Source organism: Choloepus didactylus, chromosome 3 (genome assembly GCF_015220235.1).
Source record: "Choloepus didactylus isolate mChoDid1 chromosome 3, mChoDid1.pri, whole genome shotgun sequence".
Taxonomy (NCBI): domain Eukaryota; kingdom Metazoa; phylum Chordata; class Mammalia; order Pilosa; family Megalonychidae; genus Choloepus; species Choloepus didactylus.
This window is the reverse complement of record NC_051309.1, coordinates 206478411-206501695: the sequence shown is the minus strand read 5'-3', so window position 1 is coordinate 206501695 and position 23285 is coordinate 206478411. Positions and strand designations below refer to the sequence as shown.

Sequence of the window (23285 nt, the reverse complement as noted above, 5' to 3'; positions counted from 1 at the left end):
TGTACAGTTTTTACATTCTGACATTTCTGAAAATGAGGTGAATCTTATGATTAATGTGATAAGAACGCATTGTGTCATTTACTTGGCAGTGCTTTTTTCTTACTTTGTGGTATTCAAAATCTTTGTGCATCTTACAATAATGGATATCTTAGAAATGCTGAAATGCAGCACATTCATAGTCATTGGCATATAAATGATATGTGAAATGATATGAGACTGGAAGAAGTCGCCTAGGGAGAAAACATAGAGGGAGAGGAGAAGAGATCTGAGGAAACCCAACATTTAAAGATCTGATAGAAGAGGAGGAATCAAGGGAGAAAACTAGAAAGGAGTGGCCAGTAAGAAGAAAAGTCAGGACAGCATGCTGTCAGGGGGCTAGCAAAGGGAGTGTTTTAAGAGAGAGAGAGAGTTTATGCCCAACACTGCTGAGACATCAAGTAAGACAAGAACTGTAAAATGCCCACTGGATTCAGTAACATGGATGATACGGGTGACTTAGCAGTAATGGTCAGAAGCCATAACTGAGCAGCTTGTGATGTGACCTCATGAAAGCTGAGAAAGTAGAGATTCTAACCTTTGTAGTAGTGAAGTTGTGGTGGGGCAGAGCCAGCAAAGTTTGGGTGGGGGGGAAGTGTGTACATAGCCTGACCACTCAAACTCCATCTCAGAGCAACAAAAGGCTAAAGCATGTTAAGAGCTTTTCAAAATCAAGTGCAATTGTCAAGACAATTTTTTTTTCTTTTAAAGAAGGAAGCCTATGAGTACACTGAACAAAGATGACTACAAGTATGGTTGAAAGAGGAAGGTTAGGGGTATGTATGACACAAGAAGGAAAGATAGACGGTAAAGACTGGGACTGTAGAACTTAATGAAACCTAGAGTGGTCAATGATTGTGATTAAATGTACAAATATAAGAATGTTTTTACATGAGGGAGAACAAATGAATGTCAACTTTGCAACATGTTGAAAATGGGATGGTATTGGGGAAGAATACAATCGATGCAAACTAGACTCTATAGTTAACAATAACATTGTAATATGATTCCATTAAAGGCAATACACCAAAGCTAAAAGTCTATAAGAGGAGGACATGAGGGGGGGATATGGGATTCCTGGTATTGATGTTGTCTGACCTTTTTATCATATTTTATTTTATTTTTATTTTTTCTTTTTTTTTGTCATCACTTTTTCTTTCTTTTTTTTTCTTTTTTCTTTTTTCATTGCAGAAGAAATGGAAATGTCCTCACATAGATTGTGGTGGTGAATGCATAGCTATGTGATTTTACTGGGAACCTTTGTTAACTTAGGATGGAATGTATGGTGTGTGAATAAAACTGTTTAAAAAAAGCTAAAAAAAATTAATCTGCTTAGGATAATGAATTAACAATTATTTTAAGGAACTTTATATGTGAAATCAGTATTTGAAAATGGAATGGTTTAAAACAAAATTATACTATACAACTATATTCCCAAACCACTATCAGAATATTATTCCTTGAGATAATCCCAAAGACAAAAAGCTTGGGAATGGGATGCATGTGGCCAAAAGTCCTTAAATACTGCATTGGCATGAGCAGACTTTCAAGTTTCTCAACTAATAAAATAGAGAACACTAAACATCCAGTTCCCTTCAAAGAACGCCTATGTGTAGGTGCTGTGTTAGGTTCTAAGAAAAACAAAAGATAAATAATCAAGGCTTCAACTATCCTCAAAAATCTCACAGACTCAGTGGAAAAGATTGCCCCTTGTTTAGAGCATTTTCATCTCCATTCCTCCCCTGTCGGAGTTAGATTGAGAAAAACAGGTTTAGTAGGTTTCGAATAGCTTCAGTCAAATACCAGGCCCCGCCACGGCACTGCCAAGGTCTAAAACAAAAGAGCCCACTGTGGGCCACAAGTCCGCCTTGCTCCTTCCCTCACGGCCTGGGAATGAGGAGGACCTTACAAATCACAGACACAGAGCCTCAATCACACCACCTTCCAGTTCCCATCTTAACAGAATATGGGCCATCACTTTCAACCCTGCAGGCCAGATAATGGACTGCTGAACATTTTGGGTACCCAAATCTTCTCAGACAATCTGGGCAAAGAAAGCTGGTCTGCAGAACATGGAAACCAACATGCAGGGTATGATGGTTACCTTCACGTAAAAGGACAGAAGAAAACCAACGGCACTGGCCACCAACTTTTCTCAGGCCAAAGACCAAGTCCTCAATACCATCTGAAGTAGGCCAAAGGTCACTGCAAATCATTTGGGGGTAGAGATCCAGAGGTCATTGGCCAGGGAGAAATCAAAATGTCTGCAGCAGCCAAAACCTAAAACAAGTTTATGTTCTAATCTAAGAAAAGCAGCTAGATAAATAGTTTGTCAAGCTAAATTTGGTATCTTGACATTTTCTAACTCTACCAACAGGAGGTAAAAAAAAAAAAAAGAATTTGTCTGCAAGTCAGGAGATCTGGGCCCTGATTCTGGTTCTGGTTCTGCCATTGAACTGCTGGGCATAAGCAAGTTAGTTCACCATCTCTGGGTTTGGACTTCCATAAAGCATCTAAAAGGGTCTTTAATATGTCTCTCTGGTCTGACAGGCTGCAGTTCCGAGTCAGTTGTACTCCAGTGAGAAGCCAGAAAGGATACAAAATGCAATTGTGCAAATACATACAGTCATGAGTCAAGACTAAATTCTCCAGAAATTAAGCCACTCAGTAACACAGTTGATCAATAAAACCCTTGTGAGAGAAAACCTCAGCAACAACGGGTACTGCAGCAGTGTCTGAAATTGGTCAAGGTGCTGCACTGATGTCCAGTGCCCTAGGCCCTGAGGAGAGGGGAACCCCCAGGCCAAAGCAGACATCCCACTACCCTAGGGTCACAGCCTGTGCCCCGGACACAACTGGCTCTTGCGGTCTCCAGGCCTCTATCTCCCTCTTGAATTCTTCTTCCCTTCTTTAGAAAATTGCTGCTTGGGAATTCTGGAGTACTTGATAAGGCTTCATGAGTTACTTCTAACTGGTGATTAAGTATCACTTGGTTTTAAGTCTGAATTAATGAACTGTCTTACTGCAATATCAAAAGGTAAAGAATTTTGGTTGCCTTTTGTTTAACAGATGACATCAAATTGCATCTTTTTTAAAGTATCATATTTAATTTTAATGTTCATAAAATTCTTTAATTATATTATTGTATCATAATACCAACCTGGTTTCTGATACCATAATATTTAAAAATCTTTCTAGCCATCCATCCATCAACCCATCTGTCCATCCATTTTTTTTTTTTTTTTTTTTTTTGCAATTTTTAACGTTGATTCAGTCTACATGGCTTACATACCAACCTGGCTCCTTAGTAATCACCCATCAAATGCCCACGCCACTGGTCAGAAAGTGCCTGAGGGCCAATGAGGACCCATGCAGAAACCAAACTTAAAATTACAATAATGACAAGCTAAGAGTGTCAGCAGAATGTGTTTTTCCTAAAATTGTCTTTGTTTGTGAGCAGAATGTGCCATATGAGCCAAAAAAGGTGAAGATGTAGAATACCAAAAAAAAAAAAAAAAATGCATTAATATTGCAGTTTAAAATGCACAGTAGTTTAATGCCGTTCTAGCACACCAGGAGTTAATTAGCACAGCGGTTAGGAGGAAACATGGAGGGTTCAGGTCAGTGGCTGTAAGCAGTGCTCACACAGAGCCAAATAGGTGAGCCATGAGGATGGAACAGTGGGAGGAGAAGAGAAGCTGGTGCTGGAGCCACCCTGGAGCCCGGAATCAGAATTCTGTGCCTGGCAGCTTCCCAGGTAAGGGACACCCACTACTGGTTAGTGGGAAGCTCTGGGGGAAAGGAGCTGCCCTGGAAATGAGCGTGGGGTTGGGTGGATGGTTCAGGGTGTTAAGGCTGTTTTGGCTTTAAGCAGTGCCCTTCCGCCCCTCACTCCTCCCTTACCTATCTGCTGAGAACCCTGTGATGGTTGGGCTCATGTGTCAACTTGGCCAGGTGATGGTGCCCAGTGGTCTGGTCAAGCAAGCACTGGTCTAACTGTTACTGTGAGGACATTTTGTGGACTTAAATCATCAGACAGTTGATTGCATCTACGGCCGATAACATCTACAATCAACTACGGAGAGTTTCTTCAGCAACAAGAGATACTTAATCCAATCAGTTGAAGGCTTTAAAAGGAGAAGTGATGATTTCAGCAGTCAGCAGAGAGAATTTTCATCTCTCCTTCAGCCAGCCAGCTTCTGGGGAATTCATCAAAAGCCTTCATTGGAGTTGCCAGCTTGCAGCCTGCCCTATGGAATTTGGACTCGTGCATCCCCACAGCTGCATCAGAGACACTTTCATAAAATCTTAAAATATTTACAAATATCTTCTGTTGGTTCTGTTTACCTAGAGAAGCCTGACCAATACAAACCCCAGTCAGGCAATTCCAAGGATAATTTTCCAGAAAAACCAACGTTAAAGGAGGAAGCCAAATTGTGGCAGATTCCTTTCAACCTCTCCCTTGAACAGAGAGGACAAACAGGGCATGACAACAGTATCGATTACTACTCCTGTTATCTGCTGAGCAACTTCTCAATGTCAGGTATTGTGTAGGTGCTATGCATACACTATGTCTAACCTTGGCTGAACCATAGAGCTCATTACCCCATTTTATACTTGATAAAATCTAACTCATGAAGAGTAAGTCAGTTGCCCAAGGTCTCAGAGATAGAAAGTGACGGGGCCAGATTTCATTACAGGAGTGTCTGACTCCCATGCCTGCTTCCCTCGACCCTTCCCATTCTTTACCTATTCATTCCAAATTAAAGCAATGCTCGTGGTTCAAAAGCCTGTCCTCCATTTTCCCTGAAATTTCAATTAGAGAGTTATATGGGCAACAAGTAAAAATCTCTGGCTAATGCTATGGCATTGGTACTTTGGTGATACATTGGGTTGGCCATTTCAGCTCCCTGTCTGCTCACTTCGTCTTGTCTCGAGGGGCAAACCTGCATGACACTGAGTCAGCCTGGAGGGCCTGGTTCCCAGGAGAACCCAGGAGAGCCCAGGACCAGGTGGGCAGAGTCTTGTGGTGTGGTCTCACATATTTCACGTCATGGGGTGTGATGATCTCCTGTGGCTTAGGTAGGAAATCACTGCAGGAGCCAAGTCTCACTTCCTTCCAACCAGCCATTTTTAAATACAGAAACAGCCATCCAATGAGTGATCACAAAGAGGTTTAATTTATGGCAGATATCCCTGTACCTGAATAATAGTTGCAAAGTAAGATGCTCTAAGATGTTTTAAGTTTGACTCCAGAGCTCCTGAACAATGAACGATCCACCCCTTGTTGAGCAGTTGCATGTGTAATGGGAGAAAAGTGTTCATCTCAGGAGATATTGATAAACAGTAATTATTAATGAACAAACCCATAAAAGAGACTTCAGAATTCTACATCTTGCTCCTACTGAATGATCATCTCATGTGACTTCATGTCCTCTCTGAGAAAGTAGTGGTAATGATATAGTATGCCAGAAAGACGCACTGCTATGAGGGTGAACCCTGAAAACATTACAATAAGTGAAATAAACCAGACACAAAAGAACAAGTATTGTATCACTCCTCTTATACAGGCAAATTCGTAGAGACAGAAAGTAGATTAGATGTTAAAAGGGGCTAGAGGGAGGAAGGGAATGGGGAGTTATTGCTTAATGCATACAGAGTTTCCGTTTGGGGTGACAAAAGGGTTTTGGAAATAGTGGTGATGGTTGCATAACACTGAGAATGTCATTAATGCCAACGAAGCATACACCTAAAAGTAATTAAAATGGCAAATTTTATATTATATATGTCACTACAATAAAATTTTTATAAAAGAAAGATGAACTAACCAGTTATAGTTGGCAAAGTACTTTGAAATACATGAAGAAATACTGAAGCAATCAAAACTTTTTCAAACAATTTAGACTTCCTATCTCTTACAATTACAGAAAAAGCATTTATTGTTTCTAGTTTACCAAGAAACTTATTTTTTTCTACTTACATAAAGTTTCTTTTTTTTTTTTTTTCTTTTAAAAAAAAGAGGGGGTCAGTTATGAAGCTTCAGGAGTTTTCTAATTCAGCCATTTGGTAGAGAAATCAAGAACACCAATCTTTTTCCCCAAAGGCTTATTATAATCTGTTTCAAACTATAAAACCAATGAAAGTCTTTTCCCAGGACCATTTTATTCAGAGGTCAGATATTGGGGAAGAAATGAGGGAAAGGCAAGAATCACAGAGCATAATCCAAGAAAATATACAACATGTAACCAGAAGAAACTTAAGAGATCTGCCCTTCGTAAAATCCATGACTAAGACATAAAGTATCTTCAGGATAACAGAAAAAATGCAAGTGGAATTCACATGCTGAGACTGCAGGAAAAGAATCCTGTTTTCATCCTGCCTAAAAAAAATGAACTCTAAAAATTGTATTCTGCCATGAAGCTAAATTGTTTTGAAAACATTGTTAATATAGTTGGATATGACAGAAAAGGAGGCACCTGTGAAAGAACACTATGATAATTAGGCATCTGCTGCCCATTAGTTTAAACCTTTTTAATTACATTAATTTCTTAATTTATTTCATTAACTTGTTGAGTGTGTACTCTGTGCCAGGCACCCAGACTATTTATCAAAAGTATCACTGCCCGCAAATTATCTGACTCCACTTCTAACTGCTAAGGCTTTTTGAGGTCCAAGAGACAGAAATCTCAACCTCATACAGCTTAAGCAAGAAGGGATTTTATTGGCTCATATATCTGAAATGGTCACCAGTGGGAATGGCTTCAGACTGGCCGGGAGCTCAAATCACCCAGCTCCTCACCCTCCAACTCTCAGCTAGGGCCCCTCTCTGCTCACCTCAGCTCTCTGCTCACATGCTTCCAGGAATGCCAGCCTCACCTCCTAGCACATCCATGACCAGTGGCATAAACCACCTGCCTCTCTCCCAGCAGCCAGGTCTCACCGATTCCACTGGGTCACATGCTTATCCTTAAACTGGTCAATGTGGTCAGGGGAATGCTGCGGTCTGAGTGGCCAGATGTGAGGCGCATGCCACACCAAAAACACACAGACTAAGTGCAGAGCAGGTACAGTCCCTCAGAGGGAGTCAGAGAGAATGGACGATGAGCAGCCAAAGCCCAACAACACATCGAGCACACCCTATTCTCAGTTGCTACCCAAGCCGTCATCCTATGATACACCTGTGATCATGTCGCTCCCCATTCAGAGTCCAATGGCTCCCCACACTGCCATCAGGGACTTCCACACTCCGGCCTCACTTTACCTTTTCAGTAGGTTCCTTCTTCAATTCCCAAAACAATCTCTTACATGAGAGACACCACTGATTATTCTTCAAAGATGTACTAATCTGAACAGAATCTTTGCATGTGAGTCAATCTGTTTCTTCCACTATCAACTTCTTCTTGGCCTGAAAAGCCACATCCTCAACCTTATCTCCTCAAATACCGACTTTTCTCTGGACAGGGACAGTTTCAGCTACGTTAAGTGATGTAGGAGGGCTCAGACTTGGAAAGACTAAAATCAGTTTAAAATAGACTCAGAACCCAAGGGGTTTAGACAGACCCAGGGGTAGATACTAGTGGAAATGTTAGTTCCAGGGATCTTGATCTTTGCTTTTCAAAGGAAAAAAAAAACAGTCAAGGTTACATCAGTTCCCCTCAAACTCAGCATTTGGCTGTGGGCACACACGCGGGTTCAATATGTGTATCAAGCAGTGTTATTTCTGTTTGGAGCCAACCTATTCCAGTCTTGGCATGATGTTCATCCTCAACGACTGTAAGGTATTCAGGATCTGTAAATCCAAATGTCATAAAAATTTTAAAAAGAAGTGTAATCCTTACAAGGTCAGGTGAACTAAAGCATTCCAGAAAGCAGCTGGTGAAGACTTTACAGTGGATAATTCATTTGAATTTGAAAAACGTAGAAATGAACCTGTCAAGTACAAGCAAGAGCTACGGAATAAAGCTATCGGTGCAGTGAAGAGAGTCGAAGAAATTAAACAGAAAGGCCGAGCTAAATTTATAATAAATAGGATAAAGAAAAATAAAGAGCTACAGAAAGTTCAGGACATCAAAGAAGCCAAACAAAACTCCCATTTTATTTGGGCTCCTCTTGCAGGCAAAGGAAAGCAGCTGGAATTAAAAAATGATATAACAGGATGTGGACATGGAAGACATTTCTTCAAAATCTCACTATCTGTAACCATTTTTATATGCACATTTGAAAATCTCTTCTGGCTACTTGGAAATTCTGAATTATTGATTTATTTTTTATGTAAGGTCTCGCAATGAAAGGTAATTAAAAATACATCTTTCTTACATTGCTATCTATAAAACAGCAGATGTTACAGATGTTAGATTGTATTGCAACTTTAAACCTTCACTGATTAATTATATTTATTTAAATTGTGAAAACTATGTTTGTAATTTCATAAGTGAATTGTGGGCATAAAATGGTCATGGCATTTGGATAATGGCCTGAGGCAGCATTTATGTAGTAACTAGTGACAAAAATTCATGGCTAATGATACAAAAATAAAATTCTCTGCAGTAAAATACCCCCTTTTTTAATGTTAGAAGGGGGAGATACAATAAGGGACTAACAACCTGTATGAAAAATGGCCTCAAATGATATTTTATTTTGATTTTAAGATCTCCTGTCTTGGTTTACCAGCATCTTACATGAACATTTTGGTGCCGTAGATTGAGACCTAATTACATTGCACTGTTTCAGGGTTCTGATAGCTAGCTGTGGACGTTGTGGGTGACAGCTGAATAATCTTTCCCTGAAATGGCACTAAACTCTATTAATTTCGACTAAGTTGAGATTCCTGGTGGAACAAGCTTTATTTTTCCAGCTTGGCACTAAAAAGCAGAAGAATCCCAGTGCCATTTAAAATTTGTTGTGTTGTTTTCTTTACAAAAGCTCCTGCTGTTTTTAGAAAATAAGAGTTTATGGGTAGAGCATGGTTCATTATTTGCAATGAAATAATTTCTAAAGTAAAAAAAAAAAAAGTCAAGCTTTCTATATTGAGAACTATATTTTTAATCCAATTTAGGTCAAGGTAAGGAAAATATCTTGATGATTTTAGATGGCCTACGGTATCATAAATGGAGAGACCTATACAATTGTTAAAACAACAGATTTGACTGATATCTAAAGTAACTGAATTAAAAAATCCCTGAAGGGGATAATGAAGCTAAAATAGTTAGTGAGATAGAGCCATTAGCTTCTTAAGAAATGAGAGTGCTGGAAATTCTTGGAAGAGGCAGAGAAAAGAAAATGGAGCCCATTTTTGCTCAGGGAAAAACACAAAGGTTATGCCAGCAGCCAACTCTTCATAAATAAAAAGTCAGGCCCTTGAGGGTTTTGCAGAGGGCTCCAATGATTTATTTTGTTATGATGACCCTGGATGTGTAGGCTCAAAAGAACATGTGTTGTTGAACAAGAGGACAGTCCCAGGATTTACTTCAACACCACCTTAAAATAACCTCAACCCAAAATACCATTTTCAACCAGCACAAATATGGAAAAATAGGAAGAAAGATATTAAACGGAAAATAAATTAAGAACAGATGCTGGGTCCATTGTAACTCAAAGAATAAATGGAAGGAGTGACTATTAGAGATAGTTGGGTTAAAAACAATTAAGGCATTTTAAAAAAATAAAGTAGCACCATATTGGGAGAATAAAATCTTACTTTGAAGCAATACAGAAAATCAAAGGTTTCTTTTATTATGATGATGATTTTCCTCTAAAAATAATTCTAAAATTCTAAAATGCTTCTGAATTTGACATATTTTTGAGTAAGGCACAAATAGTAAAGAACTAAACTGTCAAATTATATAGCTCTTTGGGAACTAAGGAAAACATTTTTCCAAAGGCAAGTTGTGCCAAGTGGAACTTATGGCTGGTCCAGAGAGAGGAGATAGCTGGGGACAGAGAGAACCAAGCTTTATGTACCCCTTCCCGCCATCTCGGTGCCAGAGGACCAAGGCGTACAGCCTGTCCACCCAGGGCAATGCCAGCTTCCTGCTCACTGACATATTCCCATGCCTCACGCTTGGGCTCCGAAGCCCCCAAGGACAGACTCCATAATCGGCACCACATTTTTTCCCTCCTCCTCTTACAATATGTCCCCAAAGCACCCAATCTCCCATTCTGGGAAATGAGTATAAAGCAGAATGCCTTGCAGACACAATGATGCAGAAGCCTCTTCTGAGGTCCAATAAAAAATGCTGCCCTGCTGCTCTCCTCACAGTGAACTCTGACGTTGCCCAGAACGGTGAGATGCCATCTCCCAGCACCGCACGCTCCCATCCAGCCTAACGCCCAAGACCTGCTCCTTATAAGGCCTTTCTTCAACCTCCCCAATCCAGAGTGATCTTTCTCTCGCCTTTGAGTTGCTGTGACACTTAACATTACTATTTAATTCCCATGTATCCTACGCTGCCTGTTGCATGTGATTTATATTTCCCACTCCAGTTGTTACTTAGAATGTATATTCTCCAGGGAAGCACCAGTTATTTTATTTCTAATATTACCTGAGGCACTATCAACAAAGCCAGGCAGACACTTACACTGGAACTGTGGGAGAAAAGAAAAAAGAGACACAGCCCTTGGTTTATGGACCCCTTGAAATGGTACACTTAGGACAATTATTTTAGAGCAACATGGCAACCCCAGACTGTAGGATCCTTAAGGGCAGACACCATGTGTTTTTTTCATGTTTGTACCCTCAGGACTGGCGCATGCATGTGATAAAATATTTGTCCAATGAATAAAAATTTTTAAAAATATGGTAAAAACAAAGTATGTGAGTGTTTTTAGGTAGAAAACAGAGAATGCTTTATTATTGAATCTGAATTTTCAGACAAGAAGGTAAAGAATATTCAATTGTGGAAGATGTTACAAGTACAGAAAACAAAGATCTAAACAGAACTTCATCTGCAAAACGAAAAGCTGTTGCTGTGTAGCTAAAATTGAGAGAATGCTGGAGAATAATAAGAAACAAAGTTGTTGAAAGATAATGAAGCTTGGACACAAAGTCTTGTCAACACATTTCTTTTATTCATCCGATATTCCTCTACCCTATGCCCAACACTGTTCTGAGTGCTGGGGATAGCACAGTGGGCAAGACAAGGCCACTGCTCTCGTGGAGCTTACAGTCTTTGGTGGGGAGGATTGGAAAGGGGAAGAAGCAATAAATAAGCAAACAAGTAAAATGTGTATATGGGTGTGTGTGTGTGTGTACGTGTATGTGTGTGTACATGTGTAGGTGTGTGTGTATGCATGCGTGTGTGTATATGTGTGTGCACACATGTGTGTATGTCAGAAGATGATCAGGAGGAACTGAAGCAGGGTAAGCAATTGGTGGGGAGAGGAAGCAGGGTTTCCAGAGAACTCCTCTCTCACAAAATGATTGGATAATTCAGTAGACAACCCAAGGAGTGGGAAAGCCAGCCATGGGGAAATCTGGAAGAACATCCCAGGTGAAAGGAACAACAAACGCCAAGGCCCTGAGCAGGAAACAGCTTTGATGTGTTCAAGGAACTACAACGAGGTGCAGACGTCTGAAACAGCTGATAAGGGCAGAAGAGTAGGAGATGAGATGAGACAGGTGGCAGATCTTATAGAGCCTTCCAGGACAATACTAGGGCCTTGGCTTTCACTCTGAGTGAGGAGGGAAGCAACTGGGAGGTTTAGAGGAGACAAATGACAGGATCTTGGGAATAAATCTTGTATAAATGGAAGATTTTCTAAGGCCTTGGTTTCCAGCGAATATACATATATTGTGTTTTAAAGAATTGCAATATTTTTCTTGTTTATTTCTTTGCTACAATGTAAGCTCCATGAAACTAGGCATCCTCTCTGTCTTGTTCACCACTGGATACCCAGAACCTAAAACAGGAAGCACTGGAATACAGGAAGCACTCAGAGAGTATTTGTTGAATGAACAAGGGAATGAATGAGGACATGCATAGCATCTCTGAAGCTATCCACTTAGCTCAAGAAGGCAGAATCCCTTTCTTAAACCACTACCACTCAAACAGGCTGAACAGTGTTTTTGATCTACTCCCTCTTCATCCTCATTGTGGAAGTCAACTGCACCTTGAGCATTCTAAATACTTGTGCTTTGCTACATGCACTATGGAATGAAATTGCTAACTTTCTTTCATAGCTCAGCAGTAAATTTATTTCTCTGGGAATCTGTGATAAGCAGTGTCATTTTAATAAATGAAAAAGAGGAGAAAAGTAAACATACAATTTTTATGAAGCTGTCATAGCCTGCCACAAAACTTAAGTAGGAGTTATTTTTAAGCTATTTTAAATCGCTGTGGGAGGAAGGGTTGGGTTTGTGTTCTGGGAAGTACTTTTACTCCCAAAGGCTTCAACTAGCTGTCCACCAGGGGAAAGGGCACTATAAAAAATAGTTTGGACTGTTTCTGGCTTAAGAAATATGGCACAAAATGAGCTTCTTGGACTCCCTCTGAGTACAATATAAGAATACAAAACTGAACTATCACACTGACAAAGTCACGGAATCCTGGGTATCCGGTCGAGAAGTTTAATTTCATGCATACTTCACAGCTTGTCCTGTTCAGAATGGAAAAACCAATAAAAAAAATAAGCCTTAAATAAGGATGAGAAAATATATGTGCATCTGTTCTGTGAAAATGAGCATTCCAGACACTGCCTGCCTGCAGAGATATAACAGCAGTGATAACTAAACCTAATCAGTTAACAAAGAAAGTTCAACTGGGAGATGTTGGATACACATAGGATCTACAGTTTCCAGCCTTTATCACTCCTCACAAGCATTCAAATATTTCAAGATGTGGAGTGCATTATTTCCATTCCTTTTGAAGGCTTTAATGGCCACACAAACATTGCAATGTCATTTTCGTCACCTAAATAGTCAAAATGTGTTTCCCAGTTTCTTCTCTGTACTTCTGCTTCCAAAAAGACTCTCCCTTAGGAATCCAGGCCATGTCGCTAAAGCTTTGCCTGGAGGGAACACAAGCCACTGCAGAGGCTTTCTGATCCAAACTTGATGCCTTTCCTAAAGCCCATGTGTTTGCTGAGATAAATGTTTTTATTAAGAACACTATGCTCTCAAGGGTGGATGTGAACTAGACAAGGGTTACAGGAATACACTCTTTGTAGAGTATCTTCAGGGAAAAAAAAATATTTGAACCCACTGTGGAGGGGGGGGGGAGATGGTGAATGTGAGGTCAGATTAAATGCTTGGATTAAGAAAATTCTTTTTATTCTCAAATATCATAGAAATTTTTTCAGCATACAAACCTGTGGTCACCTTGTTTTGTAATGGTGATGATGATAAAATATAAAAAGGGCAAAAATACATAAAATGCCATTGTATTAAAAGCTTTAATTGTATTCTCTCCTATTGAGTTATAGATGAGGAAACTGAGGAGTTGAGAGAGCTCGAATAACTCATTCTAGATCCCATACCCAGCTAGGATAATCAAGACCCTGCTACTAGCAAAAGTATAGGCTAGCCATCAATGGAATAGAACTGAGAATCTGGAAATAAATCCATGCATCCATAGTAAACTGATTTTAGACAAAGGTACCAAGATCATTCAGGGCGAAAGAAGGGTCTTTTCAATAAATGTGCTGGGACAACTGGATATCCACATGCCAAAGAATGAATTTGGACCCCTACCTCATATCATATACAAAATTAACTCAAAATGGTCAAACACCTAAATATAAGAGCTAAAAGTACAAAACTCTTAAAAGAAAATATAGGTATAAATCTTCATGATCTTGTATTAGACAAAAGTTTCTTAGATATGACACCTAAAGCATAAGTAACCAAAGAAAAAATATATTGTATTTCATCAAAATTAAAAACTATGGTGCTTCAATTGATACTACCAAGAAACTGAAAAGATAACCCACAGAATAGGAGAAATCATGTTTAAATCATATATTGGTTAAGGGACTTGTAACCAGAATACATAAAGAACTCTTGAAACTCAATAATAAAGAGACAAATGACTCAATTAAAAATGTACAAATTATTTGAAAAGACTCTAAATGACCATTAAGCCTATGAAAAGATGTTCAACAGCATTAGTTATTAGGGAAACACAAATCAAACCACAATGAGATAACACTTCACACATACTAAGATGCCTAAAACAACAACAAAAAAAGACAGAAAACAACAAGTGCTGATGAGCACATGGAGAAATTGGAACCATCAGGCATTGGAAAACAATGTGGCAGTTCCTCAATATGTTAAACATAGTTACCACATGACCCAACCATTCCACTCTGCAGTGGAATATACACAAGAGAAATGAAAACATATGTTCACCAACAACTTGCACACAAAGGCTCATAGCAGCATTATTCATAATTGCCCCCCCCCAAAAAAAAAAGGAAACAACTCACATATCCATCAACTGACAAATGGATAAATGAAATGTGGTATATCCATAGAATGGAATATTATCTGGCAATAAAAAGGAATGAAGTATTTATACATGCTACAACTTGGATGAACCTTGAAAGCATTATGCTAAGGGAAATAAGCAAGCCACAAAAGGTCACATACTGTGTGAGTCCATTAAATGAAATGTCCAGAATAGGCAAATTCATAGACAAAGTAAATTAGTGGTTGCCAGGAGTTAGGGGAGGGCGAAATGAGGAGTGACTGCTGATGGGTTGAGGGTGTCTTTTTGGAGTTATGAAAATATTCTGGAATTAAATAGGAGAGATGGCCACAAAGCTCTGTGAATACACAAAAAAGGTGTGAAACTGTACTTTTTTGGGGGGTGAATTTTATTGTATGTGAATTGTATCTCAATAAAGGCATTATTAACTATATATGCATACACACTAAAATCGCCAATTATTAAAAGGGAAAAAGATATAAGGAGATAATTCAGAAAAGAAACAAAATAAACACATTTTTTAAAAAATATTCAACTTCACTAGTAAACAACAACGACAAAAATGTAAGGAAAGAATGAAGCACTAGTCCACCCTTTAAATTGGCAAATACACTCTACGCCATGTTTTCTGAAAATGTAAATTGATATAACCTTTTGGGAAAGCCATTTGGTAACATATATCAACCATAAAAATATTCATATTCTTTGACACAGTAATTCCATCTAGGACTCTCTCCTAAAAGCATTATCATATTGTAGATAATAATAGATAAACAAGACGTTCATCATAATATTATTCATAATTGTCTTAAGCTAGGGAAATGGTTAACGTGAAAATGATGCTTGCATAGGATAAAGACCACATAGTCTTCCAAAAGTACATTCTTGCAGACCGTAATATGCTAAGTTAAGAGAAGCATACTACAAAATGGAAGTGGGTGATTTAAATTCTAATAAAACAAACAAACAACATTTTTTTGTATTCATGCAAAGACAAAACTGTCAGAAGGAAACATATGAATATATTAACAATGGCTGATTTCCTCAATTCTGTATTACATTTATAACTTTGAAAATATGATTGTTATATGAAGATATAAGAAGAGATAACAATTAGTGTTGATGGTATAATGGTGGTGAGCGACACAGAGAAGGTCAATCTTCTCATGACTCTACTGATCTCTCTCCATCAGAGAGAGAGCTTGCAAATGAGATCATTATTTTAAACTGGGGGATAGGGAATTTCGTAAATTACTAATTAGTGAGCTTGACATTAATTCTAGGCAAGATTCTAAAATCAATGCCTCCTTTAATGGAGCTTTGTATGAACCTGAAAAAGAAAACCATGGATCAGCAGGAACATCATGGATTCACTTTAGCCGTCACTTTAGACCACCTTATTTCTTTCTTTGATGACCTATTGGGAGTGGTGATTGAGGGTGAGTTTATCAAATGGTAGTTGTCACCAAACTAGTAAATCTGTTATCAGCATCAAGATCCTGAGAGATGGGGGAGCAAGTGCCTAATCACTAAGTCACTTCAGCCTAACCTTGTTTCTTTCTTAGGTGATATAATGAATGGTAATGGATGGCAAAAAACTCATTAAATAGCAAATAGCACCAAACCAAGAGGAATAATAGATATGAATTAGGATCCAGAAAGAGAGTAAGGGATTAAGCAATAGACTAAATCCAATGAGATCAGTGTCAACAGAGATAAGTATAAGATACTGTCATTCAAGGAAAAGGCATGAGAGACAATTTCACGTGAAGACAACTTAAGGTTTTAACCTACATTAAACTCACCATAAGATCACAGAAATGTGGCTGTATGCTATATACGAAAACAAGGTAGTTATAGAACTCTACTCTCTACTCTCTCCCAATTCAACCATACCTAAAGTAATTGATAAGTATCTGTAACTCAATGAACAAAGTAAACAGGATGGTAAAGGGACTCAAAACCAAACCACTGATTGATTGCCAGAACACGGCATGTTAAACTAAGGACACAAGGATTAAGGAAGGGTTAGGAAGATGGCAGCGTAGTGCCAAATACTTGAAGGGCTATTTCCTAGCAGGAGGATGGATGTATTGGGCAATATCCCAAGAGACAGAACTAGACCCAATACTGAAAACTATGGTGAGATACATTTTGATGAAATATAAAGAAAACTTCTTAACGGTTCGAGTTATCCACGGTCATTTAGGACTGCCAGGGGAGACCGTGAGTTCTCAGGCAATCTGATCATTTGGCTCAGAGGAGATTCAAACATGCTTCTAGTCCGTTTTCTCCTCAGATGCCTGAAATGTTTTCATTCCTCCTTTGACAAGAGTTATTCAGACATTGCTTAGGCACCTTGACTCCTTCAAGGACAAATTTCTTTTTTAAACAGGCATAATTATGAGCAAGAACCTCTCCATATTGAGCCAAAGATCTTCTCTGGAATTGCTAACCATTTCTGCTCTCTGGACTACAAAGAATTGGTCAAAACCTGGGGCCAAATGAGAAGTTTCCAAATACCGCAAGACATCACATAATAAGAACCGTTAAAAGACTTTTCCTACTTACTCTGATTCAGTCATTCTGCTCCAAGGAATACACATTAAGAAAACTGTCAACAATTTTCAAAGGAACACAAAACCCAAATACCTAATAGTGGGGACAGGTTAGGCAAACTACAGTCAAACGATAATATGTAATAATTGTTGCAAAAGTAGATAGGAGGCCTGCTTTTGAATATAATACACACATACACACACACAATAACAGTGGGCAAAAGGTACAATAAAAGAGAACAAGTACACTGTTTAAAACTATGCAAGAAGAACATATTTGCACAAACAAGGAGTGAATTTGGAGTGATATAAATAGAGCTTTATGCTCCTTGGGTTATTTTTCTAAGAAATTGTTGAAATGTATAATAAAAATCTGTATTCTCTTTTGATGTAAACCTATCCATCCATACCATTAAATAATTATTTCCAAACTATATATTCTATACTATAAATCATTCCATTGTGAAGAGGAAGGGTTTAGTTGGTAAAATATAAAATATAATCACAAGTTCCTCAAAAAGTTAAACAGAGTTACCATATGACATAGCAATTCCACTCCTAGCTACATGCCCAAGAAAAGTGAAACCATTTTCACATAAAAAGTTACACACAAATAATCATAGCAGCGTTATGCATAATAGCTAAAAAGTAGAAATGACCCAAGTGTCCATTAAATGAATAAATAAAATGTCCACAATGGAATATGATTCATCCAAAAAAAGTAATGAAGACCTGTCACATATTACAATTCAGATGAACCTCGAAAACATTATGCTAAGTGAAAGAAGCCAGACACAAAAGGCCATGTACTGTATGATTTCATGTATGTTAAACACTCAGAATAGGTAAATCACAGAGACAGAAAGTAGATTCGTGGTTGTCGGGGTCTGGGAGCAAGGGGAATGGGGAATGACTGCATACTCGGTGCAGGGTTTCTTTTTGTAGGGAAGAAAATGTTCTGGGATTAGAGTGGTAATGGTTGCACAATACTGTGAATGTACTAAAAACCACTGAATTGTACATTTTAAACTGGTTAAAATGGTGACTTTCACATTATTTGAATTTTATTTTCATAAAAAATATATAACCACTAAATATATATATATGCATATATATATATACATACACACACACACACACACACACACATATAGGACATCTACAGTACTTAACATTCACACTACTAAAATATTCACATTACTGTGCCAAGTCATGGGTACGATGCACCTGAAGCCTGGATTACTAAAGCAAATTCTAAAAAATGAAGTGCTGAAATCAAGAGCTAGCCATACCTTAAATTATTCAATTATTAATGCATTTCCTACATATTTATTTGGTGCTAGGGCCACAGGGTGAACAAGATATGCTACCTCCCCTTATGGGGCTTCCGGTCTAGGCAGGGAGCTTGACATTAAACAAATGATCACTCAAATAAATAGAAAAAGTATAATGAGGAGCAGAAGGGGAAAATTCAGGATTTCATGACAGAATATCACAGGAAGATCTAATTTAGATGGGGGAGCTGGACCACACCCTCTCTGAGGAAATTATATTTAATTTGAAACTAGAAAGATGAGAGATTTAGCAAGGTGAAGAGTGAGGATAAGAGTGTTTCTCCAGGTGCAAAAGTCTAGAGGCAAAAGAGATTTCTGCACTTTTGAGAAACCTAAAAGGCTGAAGGTTGGTTGTGATCGGCAGGTGGTGAATAACAAGGAGATTCTTGCAGTATGAAGCTGGGGAGGGAGGCAGGGGCCAGTCCACCCAGGGTCTGTAGACCACGCTGGGGATTCTCATTTGAATCCTGGAACCCAAAAGGAAGCCACCCAAGAGTTTTAGCAGAGAAGGGACATGATTAATTTGTGCCATAAAACCATCACCCAGACTCCTCTTTGGATTAGAGAAAAACAAAAGAGGAAACTAGGAGACTAATTAGGAGGATATTAGAGCCATGGCTAGGACTAAAGGTGGAAAGGAAAAGAAGACATTTTCGAAGTCTGCCTTGAAGTTATGCAGGTTATCACACATTCCATTATATAACACAAATTTGCATATGTGTGAAAAATGCCTTCCAGAAAGATCAAACCATAAAAATTAGCCAGGATGCTATATACATTAGCATCAATCCACTACCATATGAAATCCTACAAACACTTCAAGCTAATTCTAGGGGTCTTGAAGCCTTTTCATGTAACTAAGCAGCACTTGAACTCAAATTATCCCTAAGCTTTAGGCAGAACAATTTCACATCAGCAAAGTTTCGAAGTGGTAAAGGAAGCCAGACAATTAAGTAGGAACCCACTGTAGTGAGTACAGGTAAAAAATGGTGTCCTTTGACCCAACTGCAAACTAGCTTGGTCTTGCAAGATTTTTTTTTTTTCCTACAGAGGAACCATTTTAGGAGAGAAGCACCCTGTTTAGCATATGTTCTGTTGAAGGCTACAGTTAAACACACACACACACAAACAAGAAATATGTGCAAGGCATTCCAGATTATTCATGTACATCTGTCGTCTTAAACTGTACTCTAGAGACTGAAGCAGAACATGGAGGCTGTGACAGCTATTACACATTTTGTAAAGAGTAAATGAAGGACTTTTCATTGTGCAAACACTTCTTTTCCTCTAAAAAAAAAAAAAGAAGGAAAAGAAAAGAAAAAAATAAACCTGCTACCCACTTAGTAATGTCGCTTCAAATCCACAATGTTTGAAATCTAAGGCAACCTACCTACTCAGTTACCACAGAACATAATGGAGGCAAATAATATCAATGAATAGGATCACTGACACTTATATATTTATGCACATGCTCTATAAATAGTCTTGTTCTCTTTTTCAGTTATACTGTGAAGATTAATTTACTCTTACAAATTAAAAATAACAGGATGTTGTTTAGCTTGAAGGAATCATTTCTGTCCTTATCACTGTGATTATTTTAAGCTTCCTTGAGGTTTTAATCTTTTATTATGGTACATCATATTTACACAACTGTACAGCAGCTATCTCAAATGCTTCTGGCCCTCCAAGACTCCTTTTAAGACTTGGCTCTTCTAAGATTTCCTTCACACTGTCTGGTACAGCTGAGCCTCCCTCTATCCTCCTCTCCATCCACTGTACCATGTACATTTCTGTACCCTACAACCACAAATTTATAATGCTTTCCAGACTGTAAATTCCTTGACAGCAGGACCAATTCTTACTCACCTTGGTGCTCACGACATTTTAACACAGAGTCTGGCACACGAAAAGTTCTCAAATGCTTGTGAAATGAAATGAATGGAAAAAATGAAGCTGATCCATCCAAACTCTGTAGTTTCAGATTTTTTCCACCTGCATTCTCCTAAATGTGAATGACCCTTAGTTCAGTGACACCTCAGACATCTCTCCATTTCTCCCCATTTCTTTCCATTTCCAGGTTCAAGGGAATTTCTGATTTAACATATGCAATGCACAGAGGGTATTTGTGAAAGCTAATTTTAAGAATCAGTGAGAATCTCACTTGCCACTGTTCAACTTTACATGGTTGGCTTTGCTCAGGATGAGCTGGAATAAAGACTGGAGAAGGTCTTTCTCACTAAAATTCATGTTCTATAAGAAAATGGCATCCAGTGCCATGTCACACTATCATTCTTATTACTGGTAGTCACGTCAGACATTTTCCTATAAGGTCCCCTTCATCATGAAAGAAAAAGGATGCCCTTGGCAAGGGCAGAGGAAATCCATGAGTTAAATTCATCTTTCTGGAATAAATTATTTAGTACCACTTAAACCCTGAAAGCTCTGAGCCACCTATCTTGTGGTTTATGGCACTCTGTTCTAAGTTTATAATTTCCCGATTGTGAAGCAACAATTTACTTGACAGCGCAAAATCGATACAATTTAAATATATTGTTAAAACTGACTTTCTCTAGCAAAGTAAACAATTTATTCTTCCACTGACATGAGATCATTTAACAGCTGCTTTTACAAAGAAGTACGTGGGAACCATTCCAGAATTTAGGAAGGAATTCTTCTTGCTGGACATAAGGCAAAGCAATCACTCCTGCGAAATGAGGATTCTGGTGCTCTGGCTACTCAGTAGATAGGTCCGAGGCCTAGATTTTGAACACCAAATCATCCTGGAAATGCAAAGGAACAGTGGTGGTAATAATGAGAAATCGCCAAGAGGCTTTTAAAATACATGTTTTTATCAGACCAGAATGTCAATAACCTTTTTCATTCTAAATTATATTACCTGCACAACTATGAGTGGGAAGGTCTGGTTCAGCACTGGACATTTCCAGTGTTAACTGCCGTGATCAGGGCCTGCCACTTTTCTTGAATGGCAGAAGTTGGGGTTGTTTAAAATACATCAGTGGACGAATCTAAAAGCTGCACCCTCTTCCCCAAAGAACAAAACGCAGTGGAAAAGGCAAGAAGAGGGAAAAACTGATACCATCGCTCAACCCACAACCAATACTGATCTTCAGCTTTGTCTCTATTGCGGCTGCTCCATTGACAGTGGGAAAGGGGAAGGCCGAGTTTAATCCCCTGGATTCAAAAAGCTTAAATCCATCTGCACACAATTCTTTTTCCTTGCCCCTGACGTCAGAAAGGGTTGTTTCCCTTTCATCTGCTCAGAGAAGCCAACAGCAAACAAAACAAAACAAAACAAAACAAAACAAAAAAGCCTAGTGCTTGGACAAAAAGGAAGTGTTTAGCAGCCGCCCGCTCCTCCGCACACAAGCCGGGTTCCCTCCGCTCTCACCCCATGCCCACTGCGCATCCCCAAGGACAAAAAGGTTTGATCCAGCGTCAACCAAAGCTAGGCCCATCAGGCAGCAGCGGAAAGAGGAGCCCCATCAGCGAACCAGGAGATAGATGCTCCGGCGCTGCCTCCTCTTCCGTGGCTCTCCGGCTCAGGGAAGCCTGGCCTCCTGCCCGCTCAGCATCCCTCCACCCTCCTCCTCCTCCTCCCCCTCCTCCACCCGCGCCGATCCCACCAACCTTGGGCGTGCGGATGTGCTCCATGGCGAGCCCGGGTTTGCAGGGTCTTCCGCGGGCTCGGCCTCCCGCACCTGCCCGCGTCTGCAGCGCCGCGGGCGGGGCGCGGGGTAGGGGCTTCGGGCGGAGGAGCGAGGCGGCCCGCGGTGCTTGGCTCCGCCTCCAGGTGCGGGCGCACCGCGCGTGTCCCGGCTTGCGGGACCCCGGGCGCCCGCGCGGCCCTAGAGCGCGCACCTGCGCGTCCGCTCACTGCTCCTGCAGCCGCCCCACCTGGACTCGCTGGGGCCACCAGAGCGGCATCCGCTCGCTTCCTTTTAATAGGGCAGCCAGCGAGATACTGAGGGGCTACTGTTCCCCAACACACAATGAAAGCCTTTTATGGGGCGTGGCCTCTTGGAGGAGATGTGGGAATGCGTGCTGCTCCGCAACGCCCAGGTTCTGCCTTCCAGAGCGTCCGTGGATAGGTGGGGCAGAAAACTCGTCTGCCACATGCATTCCAGATCCAGTAGGCCCAGAGGGCTCTGTCTATGTATTTCAGCACATGAGCAGTTTGCATAGCATTTAGGATGAGGGTGTAAATAGCGGGCGACTGTGTTCACGCCCTAGAAGGTGCGGTAAGTCAGGCATCTCACACGACTTTTGGAGCTGTTGGACTAGACAGACGTTTTCCCTTGGCACCGTGTTGGGTGTTCATTTGCAATCTTCACTTAACTCTTAATGAACTGGGAGATATAGATACAAAGCGTCCATTATGAGTATCATTTTCCATTTACGATATTAATAGAAAGTGTTGCCATTGTTGGTACTTGACCGTTGAGAAAAGCCAAAGAGAAGAAATGCCCCCACCCTTTTTCTTGCACAACTAAAATAACTAAATTTTTTATAAAACTGTACATAGTTCTTGGAATAACATCCATTTAATTTTTTCCTAGCTCCGACTCATTTCTCAGCCCAACCGAATTGTAAATTCTTTGACAGTAGGGTAAATTCTTTTATCTCTTTTTGTCCAATGCCTGGTAGTCATATTGTAGGCTTTCAAATAAATGTTTGTTTAATGAATACAGTGTTGAATTTACTTGAAAATGTCCAGAACCCCTTCACACATCTCTCATTTCATCCTCCTATGTCTCTGGGAGGCAATGAGGACAAGCACCATAAACCACCCTTTGCATAGGAGGAAATTGACCCAGGATATATTTTCTTCATTTCAAAAGAACACCAGGAATAGCATCAGGAGCACCGGTTCCAAGTCTCACTTAGCCTCAGTCTTCTCCTTTATAAAATGA

General features: G+C 39.6%; 1 protein-coding gene and 1 pseudogene across 2 annotated transcripts in view; one reads left to right on the top strand and one right to left on the bottom strand.

Annotated features, from left to right (window-relative positions):
- Positions 1-22121, bottom strand: part of MTMR7 (myotubularin related protein 7) — a 96034-nt gene extending 73913 nt beyond the window's left edge. The window contains exon 1 of one of the 2 annotated variants that reach the window (XM_037831229.1): positions 22003-22121. Coding sequence is in view for 1 of the 2 variants with exons in the window: in XM_037831228.1 (XP_037687156.1) it covers positions 22003-22026 (24 nt within the window). In the remaining variant the exon portion in view is untranslated. The remainder of the gene's footprint in view (positions 1-22002) is intronic. The other variant, XM_037831228.1, reaches the window with a different exon arrangement.
- LOC119529107 lies at positions 7734-8235 on the top strand (annotated as a pseudogene).
- Positions 22122-23285: the final 1164 nt, after the last annotated feature.